We start from the raw sequence: 26,422 nt of genomic DNA, 5'->3' as shown, positions 1-26,422 counted from the left end.
CATCAGAAGGCGTTGGTTGCTTTTGGATGAACAGAAGATGACTAATGTTAGATTGGAACACCATGATGGCATTGTGACCTCATGCGTTGCTGGCTCATCTGAGTGTACAAATTATACAGAGACGTGTCTGGGCTCATTTAGAAACATCATTTTTGAAAAAATATACCTAATGATGTACAGCACCTATAAGGTGTTGGAAGATTTCAACAAACTCAAAATGCTATATGACCTTCGTTCATTAAATTCTTTTGGTAGGGGGTTTGTTGTTTCATTTTCGTTAAGCAATATTTCACATGGTTTCAAACACTGGACAGTCACAATTAATGTGCTGCTTTTAAGCATCTTGGATTGCTAAGCACCATAATCTGCTAATCACAGCTCTATGAGTTGTTATTTATTGATGAATGGGATGTTAGCTCAGCTGAGTGTTTCAGTATCAGGGAGAAACAAACTCAAGCATGGATCATCATAGTGAAGACTGCTAGAGAGTTCTAGAGGTTGGACAGCACAACCCTCATGGGCAAAAGTGGACTAAATAAAATGAAAGTTGCAAGAAGCACCCGGTTCTAAACCATTAACATGCATAGTAAAATGTTACCCAATTTTAATGTAATGGGTAAAGGGTAAATAACCAGAAAGCAAAAGAAATTACCCTCAAATGAAGTTTTACCTTGCAGAAACATAACCAAAACGGCTCTCAAGGGGTGCAGAACTTCTTAATGCTGGCATTCCTCCTGGTTACAAGAAAAAATGATCAGATTAAAAACAAAAATAATCAACACGAAAATCAAATGACCTCAAATCCAATGATTTCCTTCCATAGTTTATGAATTAAATGGTATAACTGATCCGAGAATTCACCATTCAACACTAAAGTTAACGCTTTCTGCTCTCTCTCTTTATTCAGTTTTCCTATTTCAAAGAGCATTCACTGCCCAAGAAGATGGACAGCTCACCTGCCATTGTGGTCGTTTGATTTTTTTCGTGGGAAACAACTAAGGAGCAAATGGTCATAAGCTCAGAACACTGTCAAAACTAAAAACACGAATGTGAGAGTGTAGACAAGGTAAATTCGGAAGAATTGATCGGATTTTGAAAGCCTTTTCTGTCCAGTGATACTCATGGATAGAAAATCATGGGCTGTCCATTAATTATCATCAGATACGTGCTGGCTTGCACAGAAGATCTGCCTCTGCCTTAATCACCATTTATGATAAAGGTATTTAATATCCTATTTAGGCTATGTGAAAAATGTTCTAAATTTAATCTTGCCTTCTATTGACAACTCTGATTCTATGCCTCCTTGTTATTGGCTCACCAGTTAGGTGCAACAACCACTCCTTTTTTACTTTTCTAAAACATCATTTGGAAACCTCAAGAACCGGTCTTGATTACTCCACATTTTATTGCTTCTCTGTTCTCTGCACTTGGTATGATTTTCAGCATAGGGCAGCCATCTAAAAAGTCTTCCATAATGTTAAAGAAAGCATTTTGACGCTATTTTCTACTTATGCTCACTATGCAAGCATGTATTGTCAACAAATGGGTAGATTGCCTACCAAGTAGCTTTTCTAATGGAAATTAGAAACACATTTATAAATAAATTATGACAACAAATTCTAACTGTGTGCATTTAAAATCGTCAAATTCTGATTGCATGAAATGTTTGCGTATTATAAAAATGTGCTTTTCTGTCAGTTTGAGCTTTGTCTAACCTTGAGAGCAAATCACCGAAAGTGAAAACTAAGGTTTGAAACTCATTCACGTCTGCAATTTGAATTTGATTACACACTGCATAAAAGTTGTCTGTTAAGCTGCCGTTAAAAATCAATTGTAGAAGTGCAGATCCCCATGTTGCAGAGAAGACCAGTCAGACCCTCTCCCCAAATAAAAATTAAAAAGAATAAACTGGATCCAAATGTACTATCAGTACAGAGTATCTTAGATTGCAATAGCTGACCTGTACATTTGTTCAAACCTCCCAACCTCATGACAGATAAAATATAACAGAAATACAGGAATAAATGTCACATACAGTTTGAGTAAGAAATATTTTGTTGAAACAGTTTAAAGGTATTTTGCAATAAGCTTTAGTGATTAAATAACATTAATATCTGACCTGGGAAGTACTTGTGCCACTTCTCACTTAGTGCATCATCTACAGATTGAGATGTGGGAAGATGGGTGGTGGCATTTGTTCCTCTGTTCCAAATCCATTGCGAAGGCAAGGGAACAGTGTTGGAGGAAAGCAAAGACCCACTGTTCTGGGTCCTTGACAAGGAAGTATACACAGACAAAGGCACACTGTTGCTGGGAGGTGGGACACTGAGAGTCTGTGCAGTGGAAAAAAGCGGTGACTGTTGTATCCCCAGTGATCCAAGAACACAGAGAACACTGTTAAGATCATTGGTAATTTTTTGAACGGAATCACTGAGATACTGTATGTTGGCACGTTGAGCAAGGGACAACTCGGTCTTTAAATCTGCTGTGAAAAGAACAAAAGATAATTCAAAACATTCAAGTAATGAGAATTAAAATTCTTAGAACTCTTTTTTGAATCAACCCGCTTGGAGATATAGTGACCCACCTTTCGAGCAGGTGGGACTTGAAACTGGGGCTCCTAATCCAGAGGTAGAGACACTATCACTGCACAACAACAGCACCATTAATTTTGTTGAAAAAAACACTCTACTTTCCCATTGGACCTTAGGTGAGGCCAAAAACAGGCTCAATTGCTATGTTCTCTCAGTTAAATCATTTGGTAAGTAGTATTTATGGTATTTGAGCCTGGATTTTCAGCTTGGCAGCATAAGCCGTCTGAAACGTTGTTAAAATACAAGCAATCAGAAAGTTGAGGTTTTATTGTGGAGGTTTATTCAGGAACAATGCATCCATCTAATGCTAGACTACAGCCTTACTTGCTTTCCACTTGATTCAGACTGCTACAAATCTTGACCCACCTCTCCTGTCTTCATTTATTGAGATAGAGAGGTAAGGAATGCTCAACTTTTGAAACTGAGAGTTAAATATCCCAATATTTCAAAACCTACTGCTGGCTTAAAACCTATTACATTTCTATCTCTATTCAGTTCTGATGAGTGGTTATTGCCCTGAAACATTGACCATTTTTTCTTTCCAAAGATCCTACATGATCTGCTGAGTATTTTTAACATGTTCTCATTGTATTCTCCAGTGGCTACTGGCCACTTCTAGCGGTCCACTGGTAAAGCAGGCTTTGTGCATTCATAGAAGGCAGAGGAACATTAAACAGTCAATAAAGAAAGAACGAAAGGGTAAGATGGCTGTAAAATTAAAATAGTAGGTCGTACTACAGACATACAAGATGTTTGTTTTTGAGCTCACTTTTCTGCTGAGGTGAGTTGATGCTGGCAATGCTGCTAATGTCATCGGAGTCTGTAAGGTCAAAGGTCACAGCTTTTTTGTCTCCTATGTCTTTTGGTGCATCTTCATCTGAAATCTAATAGATTAAAGTCTTTAAATTCACTCAATCTACAGCAGGTAAACATTTTAAAAATACAATTTCCCTTGTGTGCGCTCAGTTAGCAGATTTCTGGTAGGGCAACCCCACTGGATTAGAAAGGGCTAACCAACTAGTTTGTCCATCCATTTTGGGAAGCATAAATTTGGACAACAGGTGGAGACAGGTCTGAACTCAGCTGAAAGTAATAACGTACCATCAAACTTATTCACCATAGAGGCTTGTGTATGCTATGTCTATTTGTGTAAGGTAGTAAAATACCACTGCAAGTAATGAAAACAGGAGAAGAAATTAGAAGAGCAATGTTTTCAAATTCTTATTCCTAGCAGAAGGAAGTCCAGGTGACATGTAAGTATGGGTGATTCTGATTCAGAAATCAATCTTGCCACTCAATTTTCCCAAGCTTTTCCCAAGCAAAGAACAACTTCTGTATGCTGCTGGTTCCATTAGAGGAAGCTTAGAAACCCTCTGCCAGGACCTAACATTTTCCACCTAAGGATTGATCCAGATGAGCCTGTGGCATTGCAGAGGTAGGATATGACTCTCCCAAGTGAGTTGTGTTCAAAGGATACCCACCCCTTCAGCAAGAGATGATTCCAGCTGATTAAGTTTTTCTTCCTTTTTTTGCAGTAACAGCTGGCCCTGCCTCATTGTTAATTTCATCTCATCCAGATGCTGGGCTTCCTAAAGCAATACAGAAGAACATGAGCAATGAGCCAAGAACCCAAACTTATTCATAGAATCACAGAATCCTTATGGTGTGGAAGCAGGCCATTCGGCTCATTGAGTCCACACCGACCCTCTGAACAGCATCTCACCCAGACCCACCCCCCTACCTTATTACTGTAACTCTGCATTTCCCGTGGCTAATCCATTTAGCCTGCACATCCCTGTACAATGTGGACAATTTACCATAGCCAATCCACCTAACCTGCACATCTTTGCACTGTGGGAGCACCCAAAGGAAACCCACACAGACACAGCGAGAATGTGCAAACTCCACACAGTCACACAAGGCTGGAATCGAACCCTGGGTCCCTAGTGCTGTGAGGCAGGAGTGTTAACCACTGAACCACCGTGCTCCCCAGTTATATTGATTATACTGAAAAAATTATTTTTGCTTCTAATATTCAAAGCTGCACTTGCATCTGCACTACTGGCCATCATATTAAGGAAACAACAATCACAAAAAAAATCCTTTAGGTTTCACTAAGCTACTGTTTTCATGTAGCTAATTTATTCCTCGGTGAATGAGTAAGTTCATACACTTGAATGTGGTATTCAGCCATAAACCTCAGAAGGTCCGCTTTCAAACTAAACTCTCAAGTCAGTGAACATTAGTATGCAATCAGGGCATTGCATTAAGCAGTCAAGCTGCCTGATAAAACTCAATGGGTTTACAAGTGAAATAGATCACTTGACCAGGGTACTAAATGATCACCAAAACTGGTGAAATCATAGACTAGAGAAGAAAGAAAATTAAATATAAAATCTCTCCTAATCTGTTTTCTTTGATCCCTTTAATTGTTTGGAGGCAGCATTTCAACTTTTTTGTTGGTTAATATCTATGTATTTAAAACACATCATAGATCTATTGTTCCTTCACAGAATCTATTTAAATGCATCTCACAGAAGACCCAGAGCGTTGAAAATATGCACACACTGTTAACGAGAGTGTGGATTTTCTGCTATCATTGGGCATCCCTTTCGTTCAGTTCTAATCCACTCACCTGTTCCAGGTTTTTGTAGACATCCTGCAGGATTTGACTGCTGTCTGGATCTTGCACATCTTCCTGTGCTTTTCTGATGTTGTGCCTCCACTGCTGCTTAGCTGACTTAAGTGCTGTCTGCCGTTTCCGAAGTGAGCGGGTCTGTCTCATTAGGAACTCTTTGGCTTTATTGATGGATAGTCCTTCAGCAGAGATATAGTACCTTACACTGAGGAAAGTAGATTAACCAGTCACAGAAGTCAGTTAGAATCTTCATTAAATTCACAAGTTATTCTTTCTCCTTCCAGTTTTGAAACTAAAGCTCATTACGTGACATTTGACTGAACCACTGCATGCTAAAATAATTTTGAAACTCTTCAATTCTTACGACTTATAGACTTCTAAAGCTCTAACTCTGTGTGTCATTACAACTTCTTGAGTTACCTCATTTTCACTGTCAAATCCTTCTTGTGAGACTTGCCTCTTCACCAACATCTAAGACCATAACAAAACCATAAGACATAGGCACAAAAGTAGGTCATTTAGCCTATCGAGTCTGGCCTGCCATTCAATGAGATCATGACTGATCCAAAAATTCTTAACTTCACTTTCCCGCTCTTTTCCCATATACTCGGTTTTCACATTCTCGCTATTTCTCAATTCCCTTACTGTTTGAAAATCTATCTTAGCCTTGAATATATTAAAAGATCCACCTTCTAAAGCCCTCTAGGAAAGAAATCCACATATCCACTATCCTTATGTAAGAAATTCCTCTTCACCTCTGTCCCAACTGGACAACCCCTCACTTTGAGATTATGCTTTCTGGTCCTAGTCGCTCCAACAAACAGAAACAACTTCTCAACATCTATCCTGTCAAGCTGACTAAAAATCTTATATGTTTCAATAAGGTTGCCTTTCATTCTTCTGAACTCCAATGAACACGAACAAAACCTACTCAATAAGTGGTTTATGCTCACTTTGGCCTTTCACTTTTGTTTATATATTTAAAGGAGCTCTTGTTGTCCGTCTTGATATTACTTGCAAGTTTACCCGCAATGTTTACTTTCTCCCTTTTTATTATTTTTTTCGGTCGTCTTTATGCTGATTTTTAAAACTTTCCTAATCCTCCGATTTACCTACCACTAATCTTTGCTACATTGTATGTTTTTCTTCTTTCAATTTGATACTATCTTACTTCCCTGGATGGCCTATCCCCTTCCTAGAATCCTATATTCTCAGCAGCATGTATCCTTCTTGTGAGTCATTAACTATTTCCAGAAACATCAGCCATTGCTCTTCAACCATCTTTGCTGCTCAACTCCTTCCTCAGTCCACTCCAGCTGATTCTGCTCTCATCCTTTGTAACTACTCTTATTTAAGTTTAGTATAGTTGTTTCTGACCCAATATTCCAACTCTCAAACTGAATGTTAAATTCTTCCATGTTATGGCGGTCACCATTTTCTACGGTATCTTTTACTCCAAGATCATAAAACACATTGGTGAAGTAAAAGGGGGATTTTCACAAAAGTACTTTGCTAGTGTAGGATGGAATAAAGTGAGATTTACTCAACAACTGGCCAAATTATAACCACATTCTGGTATAAGCTATTGCACAAGACATTCAAAGTTGCTCCAATCTGTCTTTAAATACATTCCCTATTGCTTTAAATGGGGATACAAACACTATTTAAATAAATACCCTTGGGATTATATTTGTTACTTCATTTTTACACTGACAAGAGACTAGTGATTGTGGACGTGGCACTCTCCAACTGCAAAAAGCACACAATCAGTAGAGAGGAGGCAAACTCTATGCCTTCACCAATGTTCTAATCCCAATTTTCATGGATTTCAAATGCTGTGGCAACAGTCAATGCAAAATACAGCAGTTGTCAACAAGTGACCTTCCAATGAGTTGAATGTGGATTGGTCACATTGGTTGACATTATAAAAATTGCTGCTAATAACACACACAATAACTTTATTGTTTTTTGACTTCTTAACATTAAAAGTAGAATAGCCAGTGCTGAGATGATGGGCTGAACAGTCTCCTTCTGTACTGTAACAATTATGTGATTCCATGACATGACAGGAAACAAAGTGGTCTGAAAGTACAGCATATTCCCCACTTACTTATCCATGCTGACTTCCTCATCTTCAGTTCTGGGAATTGGGGACCTGCCGCGATAGGGGTCCTGAAGACGTTGAAACAAAATGAAACAATTTATCATTGGACTTTGTGGCAAATAACAACAGACTATTAAATGAACAAGCTGTTGGAATGCTTGTCTGAAACATTAAAATTAAACTTTTAGATATTATAAAATATGCTGAGTAAGAAATGCACAGGTGTATTATGATCTCTCAGCAACAAAGCTTTATACAACAGATTTAATTCAGGGAAATAAGCAAACCCGAGGTAATTTTATTCATTTGCATGGATACAGTACAGAAGTCTACTTCCTCAAAACTGTCTATTTCGATCATCTAGGAATAGAGGGGTTCAATATGGCTTCTATCTTTCCACTGTACTGCACAGACAGTTTCAGTCTAATAATTACTTGGTCACAGTTTGTGGCCAAACCCAACATTTTAATTGGCAATCTTACTTAGGCAGACCAGAAGAACGGATAATTTCAGAAATGGCAAATGCTGCTGTGGTAAATGAGGGAATATTTCTCTTCTGAGGCTGGGTGAAAAGGTAGTAATAGCTTTGCCCTTCATTTGGCTGTGTCACAAATGAAGCAGGAAAGTTTGATGTTGGTAACAAGCAATAAATGTGTAAAAAATAATTCCTTATGAACTGAATTAAAAGAAAACAGAGAACACTGAAAATTTGAAAAAGTGCCAATTCTAATGAAGAATGTCTCTACAAAACCTTAGCATTTCCATTTATTTCTAAGATTTGGCTATCTATTTCGAGCACTTTTTATGTTATATTACAGACAATCTTTCATTGAATGGGAAACAAAAGTGCACTGACCCTTAAAGATGTCTACTCTCAACATTAATAAGACAGTATCCGAAACCTACTGAACAACTGAGAAATGCACAAGTCTGATCAACTGTTGAGATATGTGGCAAAACGGTAAGTGTATAAAAGTTAAGAAACTTGGACTTTCTGGGTTAATAAGGTTCAATTTAAAAAAAAAATAGGGCTAAAAAGAGGTCACATTTGCTTTTAAATTTCACTCTCACCGGGTTAACGTGCAGGTTTAAATCCTCAATATGAAGTTCACCCTCTTCTGCCTCACCAGAGGTTTCGTTGATTACAGGCACTTCCTTCAGCATCTCTTGTTTCTTTTTGATTGTCACCTCTAACTCACTGCAAAATAGTATTTCTTTTTAGAATTAAATTACATTAAGTACTGTTTGGCTACAGATGCCACATCTTAATACAGCTGAAGCAAATGTGATTGTGGAGCATTTGGTAATATAGTCTAATTTTGTTTTTAAAACAAAAAGCATTTTAAAAAATATTTTATTCTAAGACCTTTCTTGCATATTTCTGACAGGCCTTATATTTCAATTCTCCTGCTGCCTTGGCAAATATACCCCCTTCAAACAAAATCACCAAGATCAGATCAACTGGCATTCGCCTCATTGATATTGGGGAAATTTATTATGAATAGAATGACACCTGCATTTTCTACAGAATTACTTCAGCTATTGAGTTCAAATTAATTTGCTCTATTTGAAAAGCTTTGAGGCCATTCCTGAGAGATGGGATCAGGTATTATGACTATAAATCTGCAACAACAGGCAACAATTCAGATACCCACAGCCCTCTGGAACCTTCCTCCCCTTCCCTCTGACCCCACCTCCTGTCGTGTATTTACCACCCCTTATGACTTTCTGCTCTCCGATGCTGAACATTCTGTATTCAGCAAAGGTCTCAGTTTTATCCCTCTGCATCCCCACCTTAATGGATTTCGGACATGGCATGATGTTGAACTTTTCTTCCATCGCCTTTACCTCTGTGCCCATTTCTTTGGACATGAGTCCTCTACCCGTTCCACGGATCACTTCACCCACCGCCAACTCTCTCCCTCCACCTCGACCCCTCCGCATTGGCCTTTTACCTGCCCTTGACCTGTTCCTTGAGAACTGTCAATGTGACATTGGTCATCTCAATTTCTCTGACCCCTACCCATTCCAAACTATCTCCCTGTGAACTGACTGCACTCTGTGATCTCAAGTCCATCCCTTACTTTATAATTAGGCCTGCTGACAAAGGTGGTGCTGTTGTGGTTTGGCAGACTGACCTTTACATTGCAGATGCTGAGTGCCAGCTCGCAGACACCTCCTCTTATCTCCCCCCGGACCATGACCCCACCATGGAACATCAAGCCATTGTGTCCACTACGGTCACTAATCTCTTTTCATCCAGTGATCTCCCCCTCCCCTACCTCCAATCTCAGTCTCCCAACCCTGCACAGCTCACTTTTACCTCCTTCTCAAAATCCACAAACAGGACTGCTTGGGCAGACCCATTGTTTCTGCCTGCTACTGCCTCACAGCACTCAGCTCCTCCTACCTCAACTCAATTTTTTCTCCCCTTGTCCGGTCCCTTTCCATTTACATCGATGATTCCTCTGCCACTTTACATCAGGTTCAGAATTTCCAGTTTGCAGCCTCGAGCCGCCTCCTCTTTACCTTGGGCTTGCAATTCCTTTACATGTCCATCCACTATCAGGATGGTCTCGGGGCTCTCTGCACCTTCCTGGAACAAAGGCCTGAACCGACCCAGTTCACCATCTCCCTCCTCTGCCTGGCCGAGCTTGTCCTGACCCTGAACAACTTCTCTTTGAATTCCTCTCACCTTCTTCCCATTAGAGGGTGGCCATGGGCACCAGTGTGGGCCCCAGTCATACCTCTCTCTTTGTAGGGTACGCGGAACATTATTTGTTCCATTCCCCCAACCCTTTCTGCGGTATATCGATAATATCAAAGGCACTGCTTCCCTCTCTCATCTGGAATTGGAGAAGTTCATCAATTTTGCTTCCAATTTCAATCCCTCTCCCACCTTCACTGGTTCATCTCTGACTCCTCCCTTTCCTTCCTCGACATTTGTTTCCATTTCTGGGGATAGGCTGGCCATCAATATCCACTGCAAACCAACCAACTCCCACAGTTACTTTGACTATACATCACATGGTCTGCTATTACACACAACTCATTGTTAGCCACTAATAGTGCCCATTAGTAGCCATTCATTCTCCTAGGTTGATCGTTATCGACTCCGTTGTCTGTCCAACTGTTTTCTCTCTTGGGGCTCTATTACTACTGATCGTTACTCCTTACCCTCTCTCCCAACCTATCTTCTGCATAAAAAACAATTTTTTCCTAAGTACCATCAGTTCAGAAGAAGGGTCACAGGGCCTGAAATGTTACAATTTCTGTTTTTGTTTCTGATTTCCAGCATTCGCCGTTCGTTTGGTTTTTATTACTGCAAATCTGTTCTTTTCATCTGCATTTATGGCTTGTTTTGATATGATATCACAAAATGTTGAGATTTACCTAATCATCAATATTCTGAGCGACATGGACTATGGTGAGATGCGTGGCAGAATTAAGCGATAATGCATCACAATATCGAAATGATCTTGCGTCATCTTTCATGTTTTCCCAAGCAGTGCAATGAGATTGTTGATAGGCAGAGGCAAGGATGAACTCTTGTTAAATACCTTGTTTACATCACAACTCACCTCATGCATATTCAGACTCCACTTTATCCAATTCACCAAACATGCCAGATGTCAGAAAAAGTTGCAGGAAATCACAGCGTCTACCTGGCGGATTCAACTGGCCACTTGCTCTGAACAATATCCATGCTGGACACTGGGCAACATCATCTCAGGACACGATCCATGGGCACCAGCTGCAATCATCATTTTCCATGGATATTGACACCTGCCAACCCATTATCACCATCCTGGCGCTGTTCATTGAAGGCACTCCAAATGTACAGACTTGTATTGCAGGACGCACCAGCAACTAGCACTGAAATGCTGCAGTGGGGACACTTTGAGCACAGGCACACACCCAGCTCACAGGTAGAATCAAGCTACATCTCAGGGCTTGATCTTTTAGTGCTCACTCTCTTAAATGCCTATTTATATGCTCAAAGCATCCCTTCCTTGCCTTGTTGTGCCAATTAGTGCTGTCATAGAAACACGCAGCTTGTCTTGATGCTAAGCAGTCCTCAGCCATAGCAATATGCAAACGCTATGGGCGATGACAACATTCCAGCAAAAGCACTGAACACTTGTGCTGCAGAAACTGCTGCTTCCCTAGCCAAGCTGTTCCAGTACAGTTACAACATTGGCATCTACCTAACAATGTTGAAAATTGCACAGGTACATCCTGTACATAAAAAGCTGTATAAATCCAACACAGGCAATCACTGCCCCAACAGTCTACTCTTGATCATCGGTAAAGTGTTTGAAGGTGTCATCAACAGGGCTATCAAGCTGCACCTGCTCATCAAAGATCTGCTTAGGGATACCTGTTTGGGTTCCGCCAGGGCCACTCAGCTCCTGACCTCATTACAACCTTTTGTTCAAACACAGACAAAACAGCTGAATTCCAGAGGTGTGGCGACAGCGACTGCCCTTGACATCACGGCTGCGTTCAACTAAGTCTGGCATCAAGGAGGCCCAGTAAAACTGGGTATCAGGGACAAACGCTGGAGTCATACATAGCATACAGGAAGTGACAAAAAAAACTGCAGATGCTGGAATCCAAGGTAGAAAAACAGGGGCTAAAAGATCACAACAAGCTAGGCAGCATCTGAAGAAGAGGACAAGTCAACGTTTCAAGTATTACCCTTCTTCAGAACTGGATGTGGGGCTGCAGATAAAGGAAGGGGAGAAGTGGGGTAGCAGAATGGTCGTGATAGGTAGACACTGGCAATAGGTATGACCTGGTTGATTGAGGGGAGGGATGAAACCAGTTGGTGGCTGGAAGGAAAAGTCAGAAGGTGGAATGGTAGGGAGGAGGTGGGGCTGGAAGGGGAGCCAGGGGATGAGTGGCAAGGTTATTTGAAATTGGAGAATTCAACATTGAGTCCTCTGGGCTGTAGGTTGCCCAGGCGGAAGATAATCTTCAAATTTGCATTCCGAGTTGATCCAAAACTGGAGGCAGCTGAGGACAGACATGTCGGAAGAGGATTGGGGGTGGGGGTGGGGGTTGGGGGAGAGAATTGAAATGCGTGGTGACTGGGAAGTTAGGCTGGCCGTTTCAGGCCAGGCGAAGATGGCGAGACGGCATACAGTCTACGTTGGGTCTCACTGACATTGAGAAGACCCATAGTTGAATGCAGCTGTGATGTCAAGGGCAGTCACTCTCTCCATAACGCTGGAGCAACAGATGTAATGCACTCGGTTGGAGGAGATGCAGGTGAAGCTCTGTCTCAGTTGGAAGGGCTGTTTAGGGCCCTGGATGGAGGTGAGGGAAGTGGTGTGTGGGCAGGTGTTGCATCTTTTACAGTTACAGGGGAAGGTACTGGGTGGGTTGGAGTGGTTGGTGGGGAGGGTGGCATGAACTAAGGAGTGGCAAAGGTAATGGTCCTTGTTAAAGGCAGAGACAGGTGGGGAGTGGAAGACGTTCTGGATGATGGGGTCTAATCCGATTTGGCGGAAGTGTTTGAGGATGATACTTTGGATGCAGAGGCTGTTGGGGTGGAAAGTGAGGACAAGGGGGACCTTGTCTTTATTATGTTTGGAGGGGAGATGGATGGTGGTTAACAGCTGAGGATCAGGGAAGGGATGAGGTGTGGTGGAGGGCTATTTGGATGACAGAGAGGGGAAAAGAGCATTGTTTGAAAAAGGCAGACATCCAGGATGCTTTGGAGTGGAACATCTCCTTGTCAGGGCAGATGTGATGGAGATGGAGAAGAGAGATGCTAACCAGATTGTGAATTCACTGTCTCAATATCTATGATTCCCACTGGGGTGTTAGTATCTGATCTGGTGTTGGGGTGTAGGAAGTGGCCTTGCCAATGCTTCCTCTGAGGCCTCGGTGCTCCCATCCACAGAGGCCCAGCAGGTGGTTCTTTTGCAGCTGGCCACCTCTCTGGAAATGCTACTGGAATGCCTGCAGAACCTGCAAGATGAAAAACGAGAGGAAGGCATGTGGCCAGTGTTTGCAAATGGTATGCAATGACAGAGTGGTAGAAGGTTTAATGGGAAAGTGGCAGTGGTATGCAAAGTAGTACTTACTCATTTGGCAGGCCATGGATGTCTCAGCATCCCCGCAAAAACAGTCTTGGTTATCCCATCAGGGTGAGGATTCTAGGGGTGAGGGCATAGATGTTGGCCATGTCCCACCACCCATATGGATTGTCTTTGCCCTTTTATAGGATATCTTCTCCCGTAATGATGAAAAAGGGGTGGAAATAAGTGCAAAGACAGTGAGTGACACAACTGTTCGCCTTTGTATGCGGAGGAAAGGCAGGGAGATGATCTGAAAGATTAAGAGGCTATGCAGGATTAGTAGTGTGGAATGCTGAGGGGTAACAGCAGTGAGGAAGTGTGCTGCAGGCTACAGTGAGGGTGAAGGGGCATGAGCCTTGGTGGGAGCTGGGTACAGTAGCAGAGATAAATTGAGTGTGAGATGGAAGGGAGGAGTGTGTGGTGGAACAGAGTTCTGCCTGGCAGAGCTGAGGCCATTGGCCTTCTTTCAGCATTGCTAGTCATTCTTCCGTACCCTGGAGATGGCAGTGACCCAGTCAGCAACCTCAGGCTAGACTGGCAGCATGGTCTCCTCTGCTGATCCTCCAGGAAAAGGACTGCTTTCCTTTGCACCATCCCATCCACCATGACATCCACATCCCTGCTGCAAAAATGCTAAACTTTCCCTTCTCCGCCATGTTGCCCATCAATGAGTAGGGCAGATTTAAAATGCCAGTGCCCATATGGGCGCACTGCACTCTTTTAAAAGATAGCTTGCAATGAAGTGATGCGGGTCATTGGGTGAAATCTGCTGAGTGGCAAGTTGTTTCAAGAAATCAGAGGTGAGAGATGCCATAGGGTAACTAATGAGGTGAGTTTGTCAAGATAGGGAGAGAAAATTTTCTAGGTATTGCAGCAAGAAATCATCCAAAAAACTTGACGTAACTTAGGCTTAGCCAAACAAAAAATAAGATTCAGAATTCTCTGTTCTTTGAAGTCCAAGCATCTCTTTCTTCCAACTCCCACCTAACAAAAGCAAGATACCTAAGTTTATTCTGGAGTTGCTGGCTTTCTTTCCGGAGTGTGTCAACCTCCAGTTGAAGCTCCACCTGTTGGTCCTGTAGCTTATTCAAGTTCTGGCGGGCCTTCCGGATTGAATCCTGCAATGTGGAATGTTCACGTTTTGACTGTTCCACTTCTTGTTTGCTTGGTCGTGAAAGGATTTCCTGTATGAGGATCAAAAAAAAATGCACAGAAAATTTAAAAATTTAAAATAATTTGAAACACATATCTGAAGGCAAAGATTCATGATTAACATTTGAAAATCCACATAGCTACTGATATTTATTTTACATACATACTTTATCTTTTTATTTTTAAAAATTTGCAGGAAGATGAGGAGGATGTGGGAATGCAAGCTTGTGGTGGGGAGATCTGGAAAAGTCAGGAATACAGAGGTCTTGCTACATTTCAAGGGTGCTTCTTATTAGCATTTGTATTTAAATTAGGTCCTCTCCTCAGCAGATTTCTGGGCAGGGAAGCTAGAGTTCAAAGAACTGCAACAAAAACAGAAATTGCTGGCGAAACTCAGCAGGTCTGGCAGCACCTGTGGGAAGAAAGCAGAGTGAATGTTTCGAGTCCACTGACTCTTCATCAGAACTCTTTTATTCAAAGAAGTGCAGCTGGCATTTTGAGGATTGGTTGCTGGGAGGGGATGTGCTCAGAATACAACAGCTGAGAGTGAAGAAGAAGCCTGACCTCCAGAGGTGAGACTATAAACAAGGAGACCACTTTTGCTCTTCCTGGGTTGGGGCAGGGTTCCTATTTTAATTTAATATCCACTCCAACCACCTCTTGCAATAATGGTGATGATGGTAGAAGAATGAAAATACCAACCCACCTCCCCACCGAAATATGCACAAAGGTTTGCCCAATGCTAAGCAGAATAAAACATGATCAGGGGCAATCTAAAGAAACAGAAATTGGTGCAAATAGATGCCAGATCAATCATTCAGGAAAAAGAATTGGTTTGAGCACAGGATTACACCCAAATGCATCCTGGATGATCTGTTACCAGTCACCTTGCAGTTCATATCATGCAGAATTCCAACAAGGAGTTATATACTTACAGTTTGATCCTTTTCCAACTGCTCCTCTTCAGCATGAAGTTGTTGCCTTTTCAGTTTCAATGACATTTCCTGAAAACAGTTCAAATCTCAAAGTTAACTACCTGGTTTTAATAATCCAAAATTTGAGGATATAGCTATATTTGTCACACAAACAGCTGTCAAGTATGGGGTAATTTGGCCACTGTTGATATTAAACATGTCTCAACAAAGCAGGACAGCAATTAACAAAGGCTCATTCTGGATGCATATATCAAGAATGGGCTTTCTCATTTGTAAGGTTTTTAAGTTTATGTACAAAAGATATTAAATTGTTATTTTAAGAAACAGGAGACGGATGTTGAAATAGTCCTCTGGCCAGCTTTAGGTGTTTAAAATTAGTCATGGAGACAAAATTAGTCATAAAACCCTAAGACATTGCAGCAAAAAGTATGCCATACAGCTCATCAAGCCTGCTCCACCATTCAATGAGATCATGGTCAAAAATCACATGATGCCAGGTTATTGTCCAACGGGTTTATTTGAAAATGTATGCTTTCTGAGCTCAGCTCCTTCCTCAGGCATAGTGTGAGAGAGAGGGTATAAGACACAGAATTTATGAGCAGAAAGGTAACAACCCTAAAACTGGCCGCCTCTTGTTGAATCTTTAATCAATTAGGAAGGAAACTATTGATCAAAATGCAAAATCTAGATTCCTTTCAAGTCACTGTCCCAAGATAATTAACGTTTTATCAATGTATACAAGAGATGACATCTCAGGTCAGATAACGCATTTTAGGGGTGAGGTCTTGCTTAGAATCTATGTTTTAAACTAGGATCACCACGATCTTCCCTAGGCCTCGAATTCTTGGCTTTAAACAACAGCTGAAGCTTAAACAGGCCATTGTTCGCTGCAAACTACCCAGCCTTCAGGACCACATTGACCACAACACCACACAACCCTGCCATGGCAACCTCTGCAAGACATGTCAGATCATCGACATGGATACAACCATCACACGTGGGAACACCACCTACCATGTACATGGCAGATACTCATGTGACTCGGCCAACGGTGTCTATCTCATACAATACAAGCAAGGATGCCCAGAGGCACGGTGTATTGGCATGACCATGCAGATGCTACGAAAATGGACAAACGGTCAATGCACAACGATCACTGAACAGGGGTGTTCCCTCCCAGGGGGGGATCATTTCAGGGGTCAAGGACATTCAGCCTTCAATCTTCGGGTAAGTGTCCTCCAAGGCAGACTTTGAGATACTCAACAAAGCAAAATCGCTGAGCAGAGGCTGGTAGCCAAGTTCCATACCTACGAGGTTGGCCTCAATCGTGATTTTAGCCTCATGTTGCGCTGCAGGTGACTCCACCACACTAGATACTCACACACACACACACACACACACACAGTCTCCCACACACACACTCTCACACTTTCTCAAGCGTGCGCACACACTCAACTCTCTCTCTCTCTCACACATACACAGACATATGAATTATTTCATCCAAGATGTTTGTGTAGTTGCAGATACATTCTGTTTTGCTCAAGAAGAACCTGACCCCGCTTAAAACTGACAGATTCTAAGCAAGTCCTCACACCTAAAATGTATCGTCTGACCTGAGATGTCATCTCTGGTATACATTGATAAAACTTAATTATCTTGGGACAATGACTTGAAAAAAATCTAGATTTTGCATTTTAATCATAGTTTCCTTCCTAACTGATTAAAGATTCAACAAGAGGCAGCCAGTTTTAGGGTTGTTATCTTTCTGCTTATAAATTCTGTGTCTTATATCCTCTCTATCACACTATACCTGAGGAAGGAGCTGAGCTCCGAAAGCTTGCATTTTCAAATAAACCGGTTGGACTATAACTTGGTGTCATGTGATTTTTGAACTTGTCCATCCCAGTCCAACACTAGCATCTCCACATCAGTGAGATCAAGGTTGATCTGATAATCCTCAACTGCACTTTCCTGTCTTTGCCACACAACCCTTGATTACTTTACTGATTAAAGATTTGTCTGTCTCAGCCTTCAATATTCTATTAATGACACAACCTTTACATACAGTGAAGAATTCCATGGATTCACTACCTTCTGTGACAAGAAATTCCTCATCAACAATTTAAATGGGTGACTTCTTACTTTAAGATTATGTCCTCTGAAGCTAGGTTCTCCCATAAAAAACAACCTCCCCGCATCTACCATTCAAGCTTCCTAAGGACATTATATGTATCAATAAGGTTATCTCTCATTCTTCTAAACTTCAATGAGTAAACAACTTAGTGTACAGGGCAACACGGTGGTTCAGTGGTTAGCACAGCTGCTTCACAGTGCCAGGGACCCACGTTCAATTTCATTCTCAGGTGACTATGTGGAGTTTACACATTCTCCCCATGTCTGTGTGGGTTTCTTCTGGGTGCTCCGGTTTTCTCCCACAGTTCAAAGATATGCAGGTTAGGTGGATTGGCCATGGGAAATGCAGGCTTACAGGAATTGGGGAGCGGAATAGGTTTGGAGGGTCAGTGTGAACCCGATGGGTCAAATGGCCTGCTCCCACAATGTAGGGATTCTATGAACCTTCTCCAGTCAGCCTCTATTGCCTAATCTTTCCCTAACCTTCCGGTGCTGCAGCCTTCTGCTCTCTTCTCCACTTAAATAATGCGTTTCCTGCCAAAGTACATAACCGCACATTTTCCCACATTATATTCCATCTGTCAAAGTTTTGCCCACTTACTTAACCTTTCTATATCCCTCTGTAAACTCTTTGTGTCATTATCATCAGTTCCACTTATTTTTGTGTCATCAGCAAACCAGGCTATCATACATTCATTTCCCTGATCCAAATCATTAATACATACCGTAAATAATTGTGGCCCAGCACTGATCTCTGTGGCACTCCAGTAGTTACAGCTTGCCATCTTGAAAATGCTCCCCTTAACCCAAATTTTTGTCTTCTATATGTTGGCAAATCCTCTATCCATGCTAATATACAACCTCCAATACTATCATTCTTATCGAGTAGCCTTAGGTGCGGTGCCTTATTGAACACATGCTGGACATCTAAATATAAGACCACAAGAAATAGGTAGGCCATTTGGCCCCTCATGCCTGCTTATTTCAATATTCCTCATGTGGTCCACTTTCCTGCATCTTCCCCAAAACCCTTGATTCCCCTTATTGATCAAGAATTTATCCATCTCAGCCTTAAATAGACACAAGGACTCAGCCTCCACAGCTCTCCGCGGCAAGGAGTTCCAAAGACTCATAACCCTCTGAGGGATGAAATTCCTCCTCATCCGAGTCTTAAACTGGTATCCCTTAATTCTGAGATTAAACACTCCAGTGCTAAAATCTCCGATGAGGGGAAACACCCTCTCAGCATTTACCCTGTCAAGCTCCTTAAGAATCCTGTATGTTTCAATGGGATCACCTCTTATTCTTCTAAACTTCAGTAAGCACAGTCCCAGCTGTTTAGCTTTTGCTCTTAAGTCAATCCCTCCATACTGGGGATCATCCTAGTGAACCTTCTCTGAACTGCCTGAAATGAAATGGTATCTTTCCTTAGATAAGGAGACCAGAACTGCTCACAGTACTCCAGGTGGGGTCTCACCAGCATCTTGTACATTTGCAGTAAGACTTCCCTACTCTTACCTTCGAACCACCTTGAAATAAAGGCCAACATTCCATTTGACTTCCTGATTTGCTGCTGCACCTCTGTGCTAGCTTTCTGTGTTTCGTGCATAAATACTCCCAAGTCACTTTGTGCTGCAGATTTCTGCAATTTTTCTCCATTTAAATAATAATCTGTCCTTTTGTTCTTCCTTCCAAAATGAACAACTTCACATTTTCTACTTCATATCATGTCTACTGGTTCTGCTCTATCCACTCTGGTTGAGACTTCCTTGAAAATTATTTCTTTATTTGCCACAAGTTTCCTCCCTTTATCTACTATGATTCCACTTGCCTCTTAAATACTTCAACCTTACAACTTATTACAGATTTTTTTTTCCCATGAATACTATTTCTGATTTTGTACTTCCTTTAAAGCTATTCATCTGACACCCTCCTGTTCTGATTAAATTGACCTGAAACATTAACATTTTCTTTCCCCACAGATATACCTAACATGCTGCGCACTTTCAGCATTTTCTGTTTTTTATTTCTGAAACAGATCCAAAATCTTTCTTACACATGAATTAGGAAAAAGGCATTCCTTTCCCTTTTTTAACAAAACCCCAGTTACTTTAAAACACGATATACTTTATGACTCGTTGATGGCTCCATGAATTTGTAATGCTTATTATGAATAACCAGTAAAGTCTTGTTTAGGTTTTTCAAACAAATGGTTGGTAACATGAATTTGAGATTAAGAATCTGCCACACCGAGTCTGAACTGGTTCTTGTTCTATGTGTTCCTTTTCTGCTTTACTCAACCCCGGGTGTCTAACTTACCTGGTTCTGCAGCAGACTGGACTTTGCTTTTAGATCTTTGATTCTCAACTCCAGCTGTTCCTCAGCCTCCTGAACTTTCAATTCCTGCAAATGTATAAATAAATCAGAAAACATGTTACTTATATAACCATACTTGAGCACAAACAGATTTTCTACAGTTTATAGGTAACTCTGTTCAGCTGTTAGTTTTGTCCATTTTTAGCACTCTACTCTAAGTAGGAAAGTTTAGGTAATGGGAACTCCTTGTTAAACAGAGGTCAGTTAAAGGCAATTATAACAGACTTTAAAGTTTAAACTCAAGGTCAATGAACAACTTTCCTATTTTGGACTTGTTTCACATCCACAACAAAGTATGGCACTTTAAGTGTAGTATAAACAACAGGGACTTTCCCATGGTAATGGAAAATGACTTTTAAGGCAAAAGGCTATGTGAATGCAAGATGCTAGGAAAGGCTTCTCAACAACTGAGGGACAGAAAAAAAAATACAAAAGAGCTTTGCAACAGGCATTTATGCAAATTTGTGGGGATGCCTTTCAGAGAAACAGACCAATGCAATAATTAAGGATAATACAGTGTGGAGCTGGAGGAACACGGGGGGCCAGGCAGCATCAGAGCAGGAGGAAAGTTGACGTTTTGGGTTGGGACCCTTCTTCAGAAATAGGGAGGGGGAAGGGATCTCAGAAATAAATAGAGAGGAGGGGTGGGGCTGGGGAAGGTAGGTGGGATGGCGATAGGTGAGTGCAGGTAGGCAGTGGTGGGGAATGGTCACTGAGGTGGGAGGGGCAGATAGGTGGGAGAGAAGATGGACAGATTGAGTCAGGTCAAGGAGACGGGGATGAGAGGGAGGGTTGGTCATGGGATGGAACAGAATTTTGAAGTTCAAGTTTCTTGAGTGCTGTTGGATCTACACTCATCCAGGCAAGCAGCAAGCATTCCTTCACACTTGTGACTTGTGTCTGGCAGACAATTTTGGGGAGACAGAAAGTGAGTTGCGCATTGCATGTCTCTGACCTGCTGCTGTAGCCACAGAATTGATGTGGCTGTGCCAGCTCAGCTTCTGGTCAATGATCCACAGCATCTGCAGTACTTTTGTGATGATACTAAGGCTTTAAGAGGTGCATTCTGTCCTGTTTTGTTTTAATGAAGAAAAGTTGAGATAGAGGTGATGAGTGGTCTGCTCAAAGCCAATAAAGTGAACAGCCAGTCCTGATGAAGTGTCCCAACCTGAAACAAGAACTTTCCTGTTCCTCTGATGCTGCCGGACCTGCTGTGTTCCTCCAGCTCCACACTGTATTGACTGTGAGGAGTTGGGTTTCATTTTAACAATACAAGCAGTCTGAATGCGAGGTATCAAACTTCCAAAGTGCCAAGATTTTCAGTTTTAGCCTTCTGCAGTTGCTGGGATGTTGAAGCTGGATGTGGAAGCTCTTATTCCTCTCTCTGTTACAGCTAAAATCTGGATTTCTCTTCTTGCTGCTAGAATTGCATGTGACACAATCTATTTTACTAAATTTGTCTTTGCCAAAGGCGCGTTTATGGGATGTTACTACATTGGAACAGTTATTTAGCAGTAGCTGATATAAATATTATTTTATTAAGGATTTCAATAAAGTTACAGTCAAGCCAATTCTTTGATTTTAATTTTATCTGTATTTTAACTGCAGTGTAAGAATGAAGTGTTTTGCTTACAATTGAATAGTTTGACAAATCGAATTGCATCTGGAATGTAATGCCTGATGCTTACCTTTAAAATAAGAAACAGTTAGAGTCTAAGCTATTTTCTTTATTTTGAGGGGGTTTGGTCCAGTCCGTAACATTTTGCTTTTAAATATTTTAAGCAGTTATTTTCAACTGGAAGGCACAAAAGCTAAATGGGTCTGAGGAGTTGGGACAACAAAAAAAAGTTCCCAACTAAAATAATTAATCTGTGGACCAAAGGGGACTAATTTCTTTTTGAAGTGGGTCACAATCGTACCTGTCTTTAAGGAAGCCCCCCAGGATCCCAGATGACTGCACAGTGGACAGTTTCTTAGAACTTTGGGTGAAGAGGTAATTTGAATACTTAGTCAGTATTAATAAATCCTACATATATTATCGTCCATTTTGCTCTAAAATTATTGGTTGAGAAATCATGCATGGCCACAGCTGCAGTGGTGGACCCACTTCTCATAACCGTTGTCTCCAGAACTCCATGTCCTGGCAGAGCATTGGAAAATTTAGATTCTTAGAGTTTACTAATATCGCAATGACAGTGTTAACAAGGTTGGAATATTTATATATATTCCAAAGGAATAACCTTCTTTCTGTTAAGACAGTATCGCCAGGTCATGTTCAGACTTGCCAATCAATTACTTAAAAAGTGCTTTAAAAAAATGAATTTACTTGATGCAAAGTGCAAGGAATTATTCCAGCTTATCTGGCGATGTTGCATGGGTCAATGTTCACATGGTTCCTGAAGTAGGTAATGGTATTTTGTAGAGTTAATATGGGGAATGTACTGACCTCCAGAAGAACCTCCAAATTGCCTAGAACATATCTGCATGTTTTGCACCTTACAATACAAAGCTATTTGGCAAACCACTGCACACAGCTGTTATTTCACTTACTTTCTCTCTGTTAAATTTTCTTAACTCATCAAGACGCTGTTCCAACTCCTGACGAAGCTCCAATAGTTCACGCTCATGGAGCTGAGTTAATCGTTCATGTTCTTCCTGTAATTGCTTCAGGAGTCGAGCTCTCTGCTGCCTCTCCTAACAATGGTAATCAATGAGTACATTGATCAGGACAAGCAAAGTGATGGATGTGGAAATATGGTGCCTGAATGCAAGAGTCTTTTTAATTTCATATTTATGTAGAGAAATAAAACGGATTGAAGTACAACTAAATGGGATCATGGCGAATTAAATCAAATCTGACAGCTATTTTTTGGTCGCTTGCAGCATCTTTAATCAGGCAACTGTTTATTGTGAACAATGGTTTACTCCCTTCCTGCCAGTAACGTAAGAATTTGTGAACGAGATAAGGTCAACTTTATGATCCCAACATCTGTATGAAGCCTTATTCTTAACCGAAGTAGCTAACCTTCAAATCTTCAAAATCTTAAACATTTTACAAATGGATTACGGTAGCATGGGTTTAGTAGCATGCTGGAAGCTGAAATTCTGCTTAGCTAATACACTCACCTTTTCTTCATACTCCTCCCTAATTCTCTCCATAGTTTGTTCATGTTCTTGTTTAATTTGTTCTATTTTCCACTCATGATCTTTCTCGACTTCCGCTTGTTTGTCTTGTAGTAAATCACTCAACTATAGAAAGTTTCACAGGTATGTATGGTATTAAATGGTGTTCCGATGTCAGGATTAATACAGTTCTTTTAGGTAATAAAATCAATGTAAAACTATAGAACAAAACGCATCAATATAGAAGCATGTTTTGATCGGTTATCAGAAAAGTCTAAATGTTAGACAAGGATAAATATGCATTTAATAACACCTTCTAATGTGGTGATTGGGCAAAGGAGTGGATAGTGAGATACTAATTTACATGTCCAAAATTAGTTTTGCAGAAGAGTCTTGGATCAGAGCAGTCGAGTGCTTTGCCTGATGTTCAAAAGACCTTCCTTCCAACTCCATATGGAAGTGCCTGGGGCATACTTGCAGCTTGATGCCATTCTAAAACAGGACAACATCACTGGCCAGAACCTTTGGGCTGCAATCTTAATACGTCTCAGCTGGAATACATGGAGTACTTGGACAAGCATATTCATTTTCGTAGCACTTGTCTTGTCACATAAATTCTTCCAGTACAGAATGTGACCCATCGTGCTGCACTAGCATTTTGAAGGAGCTGCCTAATCTAGTCCCACAGCCCAGACATTTCTCATATCTAGATGTGATATTGGTCAAACTACCCTATCTGATTTCGCTGTTTCGTGGTAGTATCTGGGACCATGGAAGGAAGTGGTATACATGTCCTCTGTAAGGGATATAATTATGGAAATTAGTTATGTCATTATAGAGGTAGCTCAACTATTTATAGCAGACGAATTTCTGGTTACATCCCAGCAGCCCCTCAAGTAAGTGCTAGGAGGATGCATTTCTCTAGATAGTAGCAGCCACGAGGATTGTTGTTGAACAGGTCGAATGTCCTTGTTGTTTGTGGTTTCATGTCAACTTTACAACAGCAACATGACTTGGCTTTTTTGGAATCAGTTACTTGCAAGGCCATGTGTAAACCTGGAAAGACTGATCAGAGTAGACACAGTGCCTAGTCTGCTCAGAACAGTCCAACTTGAAGAAGGCAATTACGGCAGGTCTTAGGCCTGTAAGGAACCCAAGATCCATTTAAGTGCCTTTCAGGGATACCTAAAAAAAGATTACCAGACCCTTTCTTCATGTGCCATTGAGTATTTATGAGTAGATTTTACATCTGAAAGTTGTTTATTTTCTACTGCATGGTCTCCATTCGACTAGTTGAGCTTGTATCCTACAGTTGTCCAAAATCAACGATGCTTTGAGAAGGGCGATGTGAAATAGGGTGAAGTGGTTGTATGTTTTACTTTGCAGTTTCTTCAGCCTGTACTCTGTGGATGTCTGGCATTTCACTAGGAGTTCTAAGGCCAGCACAAATAGGAGATGAGGAAGTGTCTGTTTGGTTCCATAATGGAAGAAAGATACAGAGACACAAAGCCATTCATGCATCCAGTGTGAGGGTGAATGTAGCATTCAATTCACTTCTTGAAAATACTTTAGACCATTGCCTTGAACATCACAAGAAAGAAAATCATCCATAAAATGCATTTTCAGTGCTTTGAAAGAAGGGAAAGGTGGGTACTCTTACTGCAGTGAATCTCACAGAATGGCCACTACACGAGACAGGTCTATATAAAGGACATGGCCCAATTCTTATTAATTAATCTTTAAAGTCCAGCATGATATAAATGAATTTGCAGCGACAGAACACTCTTACTTGAATTCCACAGCGTGTAATGATCAATTTGTTATTATGCAATGGCAGTCAATTGTCCATAAATTACATAACTGCACAAAGTCTGCATAATTCTGTGCAGTCTTTTAAAGGAGTATTTTGAAGGACATTTTTATACTTAAATTCATGAAAAAATATCAAAATCAGGGAAGACATTATCAAACTGCACAATTCCCTTCTATAACAGTTTGGAGAACGCATGGCTGCTTACCTCTCGCTCAAAGTCTGCAATTTGTTGCACTTTCTTCTGTGCTTTCTGAATGTCTCGCTGTAGCTGGGCTTCCTCATTATTGTGGGCATCAGCCGTTTGTTTCCGAAGATTAGAAAGTAGCTTGGAACAGAAGCAGAAGTGAATAGTTCCAAGACCATTAGCTTAAACACTCAATTAATGATGCACCTGATTAGCTTTTTTAAAATCAATTTTTTAAGATGGTCGTGTGTTGATCGTCAGGCAGTGAACAATATTCAAGTAGAGCTCTATGACCAATGAACGTCCTTCTTTGGAGGGTCAACAATGCATTTTCATTTTACTGAATGCAATTGCATATGTGGGAGGTCATCTCCTCCATATTGATAACATGTTACTGGTCACCTGACACTTAGCAAATTATGAATGCAGAAGTGTCACCACATCTCCTCCAGTGATACTTTGTTCTGTACATATTAAATCTGCTCTCTTACCATGTTCTAACAATTCTCTCAGCGTATCAAGATTTGACAGTGTATGACGATGACATAAATAGTTTGGAGGAGGAAATTAGTTCAAAATAAAGGGAAGGTGAATTAACATTACTGGCAATGGAAGGTGACTTTAATAATACATGCTAACAGTTAATGCCAGACCAACTTTGTTATATCATGACCATCACCAAATCTTCCAAAGTAATTTGCTTGAACTCATCAAATCTCTCAGTGAAATCAAAAACATTTGGTCATATCACAGAAAGACCAAAAGGAACAACTTTTCAAAAGTTAATGACAATTTATTTATCGTCTAAACCTAGCTCTTTAAATAATTTCTGTTGCATCAGTCAGCTCTAAAATACACCAGACATCAATTGTTCACTGCACATCTTTTATATAGAATCAACAGAATTTACAGCATAGAAACAGGACGTTCTGCTCAACTGGTCTACACTACACTTTAAGATGCATACAAGCCTCAGCTAACTTTAATGCATCATTTCACACAGCCCTCATATTCTGACATTATCTTCTATCTCTTGTGTGCAGCAAACTTTCCCTTGATGTGTTAATACTGTCTGCTCCATGTAGTAATGACTGTCACCTTCCTTCCACGGCTTAAATTACTTCCTCCTAAATTCTTAATTTGATCTGTTGTATTGGAAAGAGGCCATTCAGCCCATCATGTCTATACCAGCTCTCTACAAAAGCAATTGAACTAGTCCCAAACCCCTGCAAATTTTCATCTTTATAAAATTATCCAATTTTTGAGAGCCATGATAGAATG

At 40.9% G+C, this 26,422-nt stretch overlaps 1 protein-coding gene across 4 annotated transcripts in view; it reads right to left on the bottom strand.

The window, feature by feature from the left end:
* Positions 1-26,422, bottom strand: part of LOC109912354 (centrosomal protein of 164 kDa) — a 191,246-nt gene that overhangs the window by 11,069 nt on the left and 153,755 nt on the right. For 3 of the 4 annotated variants that reach the window (XM_048615635.1, XM_048615636.1, XM_048615637.1), the window contains 13 exons: positions 25,163-25,282; positions 23,148-23,270; positions 22,572-22,715; positions 19,965-20,048; positions 15,513-15,581; positions 14,428-14,609; positions 8,408-8,534; positions 7,343-7,404; positions 5,230-5,437; positions 4,076-4,183; positions 3,364-3,478; positions 2,120-2,485; positions 671-734 (listed from right to left, as the gene is read on the bottom strand). In XM_048615635.1, the coding sequence (XP_048471592.1) occupies positions 671-734; positions 2,120-2,485; positions 3,364-3,478; positions 4,076-4,183; positions 5,230-5,437; positions 7,343-7,404; positions 8,408-8,534; positions 14,428-14,609; positions 15,513-15,581; positions 19,965-20,048; positions 22,572-22,715; positions 23,148-23,270; positions 25,163-25,282 (1,772 nt within the window). The remainder of the gene's footprint in view (positions 1-670; positions 735-2,119; positions 2,486-3,363; positions 3,479-4,075; positions 4,184-5,229; positions 5,438-7,342; positions 7,405-8,407; positions 8,535-14,427; positions 14,610-15,512; positions 15,582-19,964; positions 20,049-22,571; positions 22,716-23,147; positions 23,271-25,162; positions 25,283-26,422) is intronic. The other variant, XM_048615638.1, reaches the window with a different exon arrangement.

This window comes from Rhincodon typus, chromosome 32 (assembly GCF_021869965.1).
Source record: "Rhincodon typus isolate 14 chromosome 32, sRhiTyp1.1, whole genome shotgun sequence".
NCBI classification, from domain to species: domain Eukaryota; kingdom Metazoa; phylum Chordata; class Chondrichthyes; order Orectolobiformes; family Rhincodontidae; genus Rhincodon; species Rhincodon typus.
The sequence above is the reverse complement of the archived record's forward strand: the minus strand, read 5'-3'. Positions and strand labels throughout refer to the sequence as shown.